Below are 11,652 nucleotides of genomic sequence, written 5' to 3' on the forward strand. Positions count from 1 at the left end.
CAAATATTTTCAACTAATAGGAACATTTGATAAAATATATATTGTCGCGTGTTTATTTTTGGTTTGGTAGTGAAGTCAACAAAATAGGAAAACGCAGTTAGATTGTCTTAGCTTATTACCTCAGTAACCACATATTTTTGTAAGTATTTTAGATATAAGTAGCCAATAATAACCCCAGCGAAGAGTTTATTTAATTAAAAATAAAATTTATTTAAATAAAAATAAACACTAATAATAAATAAAAATAAACACTAATAATAAATAAAAATAAACACTATTTACGAGTAATGTTTAAAATATATCCTGAGATTTTTCAATATCAAAACAATCATTGATATTGAAATACAAAAATAATTTGACTAGATAGAGGAAGTAAGGGAAGTACCAGTACCATAAATAATACCACCCTAAGAAAATAAAACCCCAAAATTCGATTGACGCTTTATTGAAGTTAAATAAACCTTTCCATAAAACTATGATTAAATTATCAATTAATTAATTAATCGATCAATCACAAAATGAAATAAAATAGATTAACAACTTAACATTTTTGTAGAAACAACACTGCAAATTCAACAACGTTGAAGTATTTACAAGGGAAAGCTAGCAACACCAAACATAATCACATAGGAATTGGAACTTTAAAACCAGGGCAAGGCAAGATCGAAATTAAGGTGCACAATTTTGTATGGCAATACTAAGCCTTCAAAAAACAGAAGAATAAAAATATGAGAGACATGATTTATGTTGCCATATGCACAAAACGCCATTTAAAATGTAAAATAAAACGATCTTATTTGTGACACACATGATCTAGTGTTGCCAGAAAAAAATCATCGCAATGTCATTTCTACAATTTAAAAAAAAACAAGCCCCCCGTTTCGTCGTTTGCCATCTCTACACATAAATAGATAGATACACACAAGCGTTATCCATCAAAATATTTGTAAAAATCATGATCATTAATTAAATAAACAATATGACACCATTAAAAGATACACATTTAGGTTAGATTACAATATATTGATTAAAAGCCTAAGATTTGGCAGTTTCTAAAAAATATATGATAAACGCCATTAGAAGTTAATAAAAAAATGTTTGGTAAACGCTCGTGTGCATCCAAATTTGTTCACAAAACAACCACGTTTTCGACTAAACAAATTGAATAGATTCTAATGGAATGGTTACAAATGCTACTTGATGCCACATAGGCAAGGCAAATGCGTGAATGATTAAGCTTTTAGAGCATTTAGTAAAGGATAAGCCTTGCCTGCGCGTTCCCCTCTGCCGGGTACAACATATACATAAAAATACACTAAATACAATCATATTTTTCGAAAATATCACCCTCCACTAGAAAAACAATTCAGAAATCGATTTGTCGATATATTTTTTCGTTGTACAATTCAATCCCTTTGCATTTGAGTGTACTATTAAATGCACATACACGTTTGTTTTAGTGTGAACCGTATTGGTGTGCCAAAAAATAAATTAGTATTGCAGTTTCTTGTAAGTGTGCATTTGTAATAACACAATTATTTTCGTAAATGTGTGATTTATTTAAATCGCCCCGCAATAAAAACGGCACAAAATTTTATTAGAAGATTTGTTTCCGTAACTACGTATCCATTACTAAACGATCTAAAATTAAGCTATTGATTCTATAGTAGCGCTGTGTCCAATCTATACTATTATTATAAAGAGGTAAGCGTGAGTTTGTATGTTGGAGGCGGGTATTGAAGGAATTTACTTTAGTTATTCAAACTTTCATCAATACAGGAATAAATTAATATTTTCTGTAAATATTCCCTATTATAAATTTTACTAGCGACCCGCCCCGGCTTCGCACGGGTACAATATTATGCATGTTACATATATATAAACCTTCCTCTGGAATCACTGTACCTATTAAAAAAACCCACAACAAAATCCGTTGCATAGTTTTAAAGATCTAAGCATACATAGAACAGATAGCGGGAAGCGACTTTGTTTTTATACTATAGTGCATTTTATTAAAAGACATGTATTTAGAAAAAGAAAATTTCAAAGACTTAATAATTGTATACAACTTTTGACGTAATAGTTTAATAATCGTATATAACTTCTGAGGGAGTACTCCTATTTCACGCATTCGCCTTCTGGTGATTCATTAAAATTTGACATAATATTAGTCACAATACAATCGTTTTCTTCTTTGGCAATATTCAACCATACCAACATACCGTAAGAAATTAAGTAAACCATGATTTAATTGGACCAATCACAAAAAACACCCATAACGTTTTAACAATCGTACTAATTAATAAATAATTAGTTAAAATCTCGTAAAATATATTTGATATTAGCGAAAGCCTAGATTTGGTCGGAAGATTTTTATTTTGTACAACCATTTATTTGCAATTCTCATTTCAAATTTGACGTCTCACGCTTTAGTCAATCACAGCAATTTTAACTTCGGTTTGGCTGTGACGGGCTTTCTAATAGAATAGTAACACAATTTGAATTTTAGAAAACGTAAACGTCTCATTTGAAATTCGAATGAGCTCAACCGAAATCCATTAGCAATGAAGGCAGGTATTCACATGCGTGGAACAGAGACGGCTATATTTCCGCAGCTCTCCGTGGAGTGGGAGAGACGGTTTCGTCACCGGCCACGTTGATGTGAGAGAGACAGCTAGACAACGACTACGAGGCGCAGCTCCGCGATCATAAAGACGGCTGCGCGCGCGCAACCGCTAGACCGCCGGCTTCCAGACGCGGCCAGTCCACGAACTCTGTGCCGTGCCTGACAAAATATAACAATTTATTTTTAAAAAGTTTCTTTTTTACAACCGATAAAGGCGATCTCTAATTCTCAATTCTACCCATCTATTTTAACCCCTAATATGAAGGAAATAACGGTGAGAATACCGCTCTTTATATGATACACCAACAGTTCGCAATGAACCTCCCCCCCCCCTCCCCAATTGATCCCATAAGGCGTGAATACTCACTTCATAATAAAGGTGAGAGTGGCGCCCACGGCCGCGCCCCAGAACATGAGGTACATGAGCACCTCGCTGGTGTACTTCTGTGGGAGGGTTGCGCTTGCGCAGAACATTGACATCGCCACCAGCAGCACCGATGGGAACTATAAGAAAATAAAAAAAAGCATACACTTATTACATGTGAAAACTTGTCGTATGTTATTCTTTCGCGTCATATGAATTTAAAAAAAATAGACAATGATTTAGTGCACTTACAGCGATATACTTCCAGTCCTTGGCCTGTCTCAGCGGACAGCGCGCGGTGCTGTCCTCGCCGTCAGCCACCACGTACTTGCCCAGGAACAGGTCGATGGAGTCCTGGAACACGTTGAGCGAATTCCAGTGACGTTGGGAGTGGCGCGAACAAGGGACGCCGTTCCCAGATTTTTTTTAGGCAAAACGGGATTTTGTAACATATCGTGTAATTATGTCGGGATTATATAATATCGTTTGTATTGGGTTACGCTTAACAAAAAGTTTCTTTTTTATAACCGATTCAGTCATTTTGAGTCACTGAGTCCGAATTACACTACCACCGCTTCATCTAGTACTTGTTTAAGCCTGTATTTTGTGTCCCACTGCTGGGCAAAGGCCTCCCCTTCCGTCTTCCAAAGGTCTCTATCCTGAGCCATTTGTTGCCAACCACGCCGAATCTAGCACTATGTAAAGATTATATCGGGATTATATCATATTGTTTGTATTGGATTATGCTTAACAACAAGCTTTTATTGGGTTTTACTTGTACCGTGTGCCTGTAACACAATCTTCCACTTGTCCTACAGAGTTGACACTCTCCATCTAGGACTTTTGCAGTGACTGGAAGTGTTTTAACACTGTTTTTCAATTCTGTTTCTAAAGTGTTACAAATAATACAAAAATATATTAGGACAAATCACACAGATTGAGCTAGCCCCAAAGTAAGTTCGAGACTTGTGTTATGGGATACTAACTCAACGATACTATATTTTATAACAAATACATATATAGATAAATATAAACCGTAATATCTGTTTTAAACAGATTTGTATATTTATCACTTACAGACTATAAGGTCTACATTCGGATAACAATGTTTACTCGTACACACACTATGTGTGCACACACACAGTGTGTGTACGCGTGCGCACGCGTACTCGCTCAGTTGTTTTCCTTCACCGGTAGCAAGTGGTGGTCTATGAAAACTACTATATATGAGTCATATTGGTATACAAACTCATATGGCACGAAGCCGTCACTAAAGTTATATCCCGTCAATGAGTTGATGCAATCTTAGTACTAGTCTAGTCCGTCTTATGTGCAAATATGAAAAAGCATCCTTAACGATGTTGACAAAAAGGTCATTTAACCTTGAATACCTATCGGCATTTAAATAACTTAAGATGTTCCGGTGTAGTCTTAGGTGCGACGCTGAAGAACCAACCTTATAAAGGTTGTAATAAAGGTCATGTTGCCTTTAATACCTGTCTGAAGCCATCACTAAAGTTGTTCTTGTAATATCTCGTCAATGAGTTGATGCCATCTTGTATGACGCCTCTGTATGTCCGTTTGCCTGTCCTAGTGTAGTCTGTCTTTAGGGCTCCGGTGCCCGAGTACTGCGTTGAGATCATGTCTGCGTGGTCTGCCCATACCTAGAGGAAACATAGATATTTTAGTATAAATATTGACCTAATGTTTTTAGGGCTGTCTGAAAAAGTATGTAGTTATTTTTCAGAGATAACGCGTTAGGAAATCACGTTGCGGTTGTTTCATGAGGATAGTCACATCGTGTGCGTTTATATACAGTATAATATAGTATAACTCACGTTGTGAGCGTTTCACAGCGACCACAACGCGCCGTGAGCGTTTCACAGCGACTACAACTCGTTATGAACGTTTCGCTGCGACCATTACGCGTTGTTAGCGTTTCACAGCGACCACAACGCGTTGTAAGCGTTTCACAGCGACCACAACGCATTTCGAGCGTAACTCACGTTGTTGAACAAGCTGTCGAGATGCGGATGCACATCGCCGGCTGAGCTGATGGCCAGCAGCTGCAGCGCCGCGTTCAGCTGCAGCCGCGCCAGCAGGCTCTGCACCACGTTGGTGCGGTCGAGGCAGTCGATGCAGTTGGTGCGGAATACGCCGCTCTGCCGGAGGAGGACGGTGCCGCCGCGTGAGAGGAAGTAACCGAACTCTGTCTATGGATAGCAAACACCGACTATATAAACGACTGAAGAATGTAATGATAAGATTGTCATACAACTACGTAATCTAACGTAAAGCAAGTTGACATACAACGGTAAATGACATGGGGTAACCTCGAAATCAATTTCCGGATAAAGTCTACTTCAATTTACCTTGCCGTAAAATCACAAAAAGGACTCGAGACTTTGCCCAGCAGCATCAAGGACATGGTAAGATTGTATTTTTTTCCCCATACTTTCGTGAGAATAATAATAAATTTGTATACGTGTAGGTTAATATTATTATTAATCATTCATTTAGTCATTCATTCAATCAATTATTCATTCATTTAAACGTTCAGTCATTCATTCAATTCTCCTTTGTTTTTTAACAAATCCCCACCTGTTCATGAGATATCCTGTCAATGAGCACGTTCAGGCGATGGTACCTCATCGACCTGCACTCCGCATGGAAATCGAAGGGCTCGTATCTGACCCCCGGTAAAGCTGCAGCCGCCACGGCCGCGCGGTAACCCCTTTCTAGGGCTTCTTCTTTGCCGCATTGGTCGATCTGTCGGGAAGAGAGGATGAGTCACTACACTAGTCGAGTCTGCGAGAAAGAAGTCTTGAACAATGTGGAACAGGCCACACAGCAGCCATGTTAACGATCAATTTATGAAGTCTTGAGCTGCTTTTTAAGTAAATTGAAATTTAATTGATTTTGAATTTTGTTATAAATTTTGGGTGCCATAAATTACTGCTACTAAGCTAAGCAATTTTTGATGGGTCAGATTGAATATCGGTGATTCCTTAATACAACATCGACTAGATTTAGATATGATTTGTTGATTGTTCAATACAAATACATTCATACATTCTTTCTTTCTTTAGACGGGGAAATGTACGAGAAGCGTGCAGTTTTGCAAATATCGCTACTTCAAAATTACACATTACTCACCAAATTGACCAAGACCTGGTTTCCGTATCTCTGCTGCTGGTCCATTAGATGCTTGGTGTAGGCGGCCACGTGGTCTTCGTGCGCTAATTCCATGGCCGGCTTGTACTTGAGGTTGGGGTACTGCGTCCAGTACAGCGGGATGGAACCTCGGGTTTGAACGAATGAGGACTTTTCACCGCCTCGCTCTATGATCTGTTCTGTCTCCACGAAGTTTGCGACATCGCCCTGTGTCAATTTTCTTTTTTTTTTCATTTCAAGAGGACATGAAAATCGTGGCGATCATTTTATGTAATTAAAATGTTATTCTTTATTGAAATAAATTCAAAAGTATTCTAGAATACGGACTATGTTAATTATTTGTTTGTCGAATTCAAACCATGGATTAGAGAAAAATAGTAGCTTAAAAACTTTGAATAATGTTATTGGCCAGTACTTTGGGATTCTCAAAAATGACAAACATTTAAGAAACTGGCCGAAAATGTTAAAGAAAATGCTAATAAACAGAAAATATGTTACGAATTTGTCACATACTGACTGAAAACTGAAAAGAAAAGAAAATAATTCCAAATTCAAATGTACCTGAGTGTCGACTCCTCTCATAAAGAATCTAGTACCGGCTCGCTGCACGCTGCGACGCGACACTAGCGCCCACGTCAGCTGGTGGCCATTTACTGTCACATTGTTTATTGACACAACTGCACCGGAAGTTAAGGATAGAATAAAAATAATTTGATATTTCTAATATAAGTACAATGTATATGAGCTTCGCCCCCTATTCGTAATGGCTCGCGGTATATTCTTCTTGTCCCTTAGTCGCCTAATACGACCTATATTATAACGGGGCGGTTTTTTTATACTACCAAGCAGTCAAAGTGTCATGTGGCCCATCAAATGGTAAGTGGTCACCGCAGCCTATGTAACACCATGTCACAAGCGCGTATCCTATTATAGGTCACCTTTGTGGTCTTTTGCCACAATACCCAGTAATTACACTATGTATAAAGGATACAGCCTTGTATAAGTGGAAGTGTGAAGTTCTGGAACTGTTCGTGGGAGAAGTCTTTAAGGAGATGGCCGTTCCACAGGAAGCGCGGGTCCGCACGAGTGGCTAGCGACATCTAGCGGAAAAATGTAACTTGCAATTTAATTCTCAACACACCAGGCGACTTTTCATTGTTTCAAACAAAAAAAAATTCAGCGCTATTTATTCCAACACGCTAGGCGAGTTTTCATTATCAGAAAACAAGTTCGTTCTCGAAATGTGGCTTAATATAAAACCAAATTCAGCGCTATTTATTCCAACACACTAGGCGAGTTACATTCTTGGAAAACAAGCCCAGCGTACTCGAAAAATAGTATGATACAAAATCACTATTTCGTTACTAATTTGTGCTTAAATCTTAAAATGTCTTATTAGAAGAATGACGTCTATCTTTCACCACAGTAAGAGCGTACTGTTCCCGTGGGAAATGGACGTTCACCCGCGGGCGAAAGTTAGTTAAAAATATTCACCTTGTGGAAATCAGGAGATACAGAGTGTAGCCGCTGCAGCGTGTGAGTCATGTCGTGGCCGTATGAGAAGTACAAGCCAGGGGTCTCCAGGGCGTAGCGGACTAGTCGCTCGTACGTATTGTTGTCTTCAATCTAAATAACAACCACATACCTGTTTACTATTAAGATTTTTAAAGGCGGAAATACATATGCCAGTGTGCAACCCACTTGTAAAAGATACGTGTCAGCATGACCCGGCTTCGCTCGGGTAAACTATACACTTGCTCAGGAAACCCACTAACTATTGAGGAAAACAAAAATCCGTGTGGTGGTTTTCGAGTTTATCGCGTATAGGCAGATAGACAGACGCGGCAGAGAACTTTGTTTTATAATATGTTAGAATAAGGATTTCGACGCTGTAATAATGACATTTGACACATTTTCTGACGATCTGAAACATTTGAGGGGATTTGAAGGGAATCACTACGACGAGATGAGGATACGTCACTCAGTCAGATGCCTTTAAGCGACTTGACCTCTCGATAAAATAAAAGTAGAAAATACAGTTGAAGTTGGCCACATACCTGTTTACTGTTAAGATGTGTTGTGGACCGCGCATACGGAATGATATCAGCTCCGGCCAGCTCATATATGTCATGGCCATTCAGTCTACCAACCTGAAATTATAAATGGAATAGTTTAAAGAATAAAATGTGTTCTAATTACCAAAAGCTTTGACATATGCATGAAAGAATCCAATTTTAACTTGCCATTATTGCTTTTTACTTTATTTATTAAGATCCTAGTATTGAATCTGTAATGGTTAAGTCGCCCACCTGTGGATCGAAGTTTGTATACTAATATGACTCATGTATAGTAGTTTTCATATACCACCACTTGCTTCCGGTGAAGGAAAATATCGTGAGGAAACCCGCACACTGGTTGATTATTAACTTGCCTGTGAAATGGAGAAGGCAATGGCAAACCACTCCATTAATAATGCCAAGAAAGTTGTTGTGTGTGTTTCATTCCACGTAATGACCACGACCCTCAGCCATGAGGAATACGACTATGAAGAGAAGCGAGATCCTATTATTTGAATAAATTTTATTCATTAAAAAATATCCTATGTTATCACATTGTAAACCCCAATGATAAGACATAGCGGACTTCATTAATACTAACCATCTAATGAACCTATGTTCCACAATGAATTATGAATAAGGAATAAAAAAATCTGATGACCAGATGTTGATGTGAATGCACTGCATTGTTCGTATGATAGTTTTTATTTACCGCAAGGATAAATCAGCAGTGTGCATCAAAATAGGAAAACTTGGTAAACTGTTTGCCTTCTAGTGTATAGCCGGCATTTTAATAAGTGATAACCTCTATTGTGTGAGGTTGAGTGATTTAATAAACACTTACCAATATTCTATACTTGACTATGACCAAATACAGTCCAGATATCAATTTAATTGAACCAAGAAACCCGCACACTGGTTTGTAAGCACTCTCTGGTATTGGAATCTTCACTGAATCATAGCCTGAAATAGAAATACATTACAACTACTAAAAAATACATTTTTATAAATTTGCTACAGAAAAAGCGCAAATAAAAACCAGTTTTAAGATTATAAGTTCAAATTGTTTATCTTTATTAAAGTATCTAAACAAATATGGAACTAAAAGCCTGTTATTGTCGACGTATCAGATACACAAAGGTGCCATCTTTACAACAGCGAAACAATGGCTATTCACTGGGCATATCAATTTTATTATCACCATTTTTTCTAGAAGTAGCCTCTACCTCACTCATGAACCTTCCGATCTCGAAGGACAAACAAACAAACGCACTTTTAAATAAATAAATATAATAGGACAAATCACACAGATTGAGCTAGCCCCAAAGTAAGTTCGAGACTTGTGTTATGGGATACTATGTTAAGGGATACTAACTCAACGATACTATATTTTAAACATATACATATATAGATATACATTCAAGACCCGAGCCAATCAGAAAAAGATCATTTTCCATCATGACCCGACCGGGGATCGATCCCGGGACCTCCTCTCGGTTCAGTGGCAAGCACTTTACCACTGCACCACCGAGGTCGTCAAACAATTTTTGACAATGCACAAGTTAGTTATGTAGCGGTAAACAGGTAACTACCTAAATCCGCTTTGCAAGATATTTATCAGCAAATTATTGGATTGATAAATAGCCTATATTGATAAGTATTCCCTATTTTATCAAAGTATTGGAATTAAATGGATGAAACATTAATAAATAAAGACTTGGTAAGTGGATAGAAGTGAACAATGTGTCACTGTTGTGAATAAAATCTGAATCAATATAAAGTTATTAATTTATATCAGTGATGTGACTTTTTATAGTGAAATATCTAGAAACTTTCGCTGCTTGACATAGACACTGCTGAAGATGCCTGTCTATTACTCAATAAATAAATAAATAAATACACAGGTTGACTGTTGGTTATTGTTAACGGTTGGTTGGCTGGAAGCTTGCCTTGTATATTTACCTTCTTGTTGTGTTGTGTGCTTTTAACATGTGTTATTTGTACAATAAAGATATTACAAACCAACAAATATACATTTGTCAAAACCTACTCACACAAAAGTATATTTAGTTATAACACTGAATGTAATCTACACAAACCACAATGCTAACGTAAATTTTGTATACAATATTTGGCAATATTACATCGGCAACATATTCACTGTGCTTGTTTTGTGGCTCCTGTGTTGTCTCAGTTTAGAGAAAAATTATGACTTTTCTTCACATTTTGAATGAGGCAAAACAGGCTCTAGTCCATCAGTTAGTCCTATCGCTGGATTGAATGTGGGACATCACAGGTTAATAAGAAAAATTACTTTTCACAGAAGCTTCTCCCGTGGATCTGTCTATAACCAGGACCTCACTGGGATTAATATTTGGCACCATGTAAAACTTTTCTGCTGTTGTATATCTGAAAAAATAAAAAACACCAATATTTTATTTATTGAATTCTGTATATTGATGCATCCTCAAAAATATCTGTCACAGATATTTTGGAGAATGCATCAATATATCAGGCATCATTAAATGTTTTATAATTCTAAAAATATACTTCCTACCAGCATTATAAATACGAAAGTTTGTGAGGATGATGGGTATATCTTTGTTACTGTATCACACAAAATCATCTAGATTGTTGTGAAATTTGATACATAGTTAGAATATAACTTGAAATAACACATAGGGTACTCTTTACCAAAAAATTGTTGAATTATTGTTGAAGCCCCAGGGGCCAGCTAGTAACCTATAAATGAATCAGATTTTAGTATAGTTTGTGTCAGCTAAAGGTTATAGATCAGAATTGCCATAAATACATTGAAGCTATCTCTATGATCAGATTTTATATAAAAGTTATAGCTGAAATAGATTTATTCTTAAAGTACTGTTGTTGTTACAACCTTCAGAGATAATAGGGTTCGGTTAGTGTTAATAAAAAATGTTAAGACGGGTAATTAGTGCAAATACGTGTTCAATAGTAAGAAAATGGTAAGCACCGAATACTTGAATATTTTCTAAATGTTTCATGTAAAAAATAAAGTCAAAAGGTCGGAAAAGAAAAAAGTTACGAAAAGAAAAATGACAATAAAAGAAAAAGTCATAGAAATTCCAAAACACAATACGAAGCCAGATGGTTAGCATAATTTTTGATTTTTTTCTGTCGGCCTATTTTGAGTTCGTATACAAAGTGGTAAGCACTTACAGTTTTATATCGTCGTGAATAATCGTACGATCTGCCATGATTTAAGCTTTCTATAACAAATTAATTTTATTATATGACTACGAGCACAAAACGACTTCAACTCCCCGACTCCCCGAGCCGAACTTCCGAACAAAAAATGACAAACATGACATGACATTATAAGACATTCATATAATGACAACATATCATGCATGCTGTAGGTACAGTGCGTTGACAATCGAAAAAGAAAGTGA

General features: G+C 36.9%; 1 protein-coding gene across 1 annotated transcript; it reads right to left on the reverse strand.

Annotated features, from left to right (window-relative positions):
• Positions 1-429: 429 nt before the first annotated feature.
• On the reverse strand, positions 430-11,558 carry Sac1 (Sac1 phosphatase). The gene is made up of 14 exons (XM_053762156.2): positions 11,420-11,558; positions 10,536-10,630; positions 9,066-9,184; positions 8,222-8,314; positions 7,659-7,790; positions 7,156-7,264; positions 6,726-6,841; positions 6,147-6,371; positions 5,592-5,759; positions 4,997-5,203; positions 4,487-4,654; positions 3,243-3,344; positions 2,994-3,130; positions 430-2,785 (listed from the first exon to the last, which is right to left on the reverse strand). Exons 1-14 carry the CDS (start codon positions 11,455-11,457, stop codon positions 2,707-2,709), a joined length of 1,788 nt encoding a protein of 595 aa, XP_053618131.1. The 5' UTR covers positions 11,458-11,558; the 3' UTR covers positions 430-2,706.
• Positions 11,559-11,652: the final 94 nt, after the last annotated feature.

This window comes from Plodia interpunctella, chromosome 22 (assembly GCF_027563975.2).
Source record: "Plodia interpunctella isolate USDA-ARS_2022_Savannah chromosome 22, ilPloInte3.2, whole genome shotgun sequence".
In the NCBI taxonomy this organism is placed as follows: Eukaryota; Metazoa; Arthropoda; class Insecta; order Lepidoptera; family Pyralidae; genus Plodia; species Plodia interpunctella.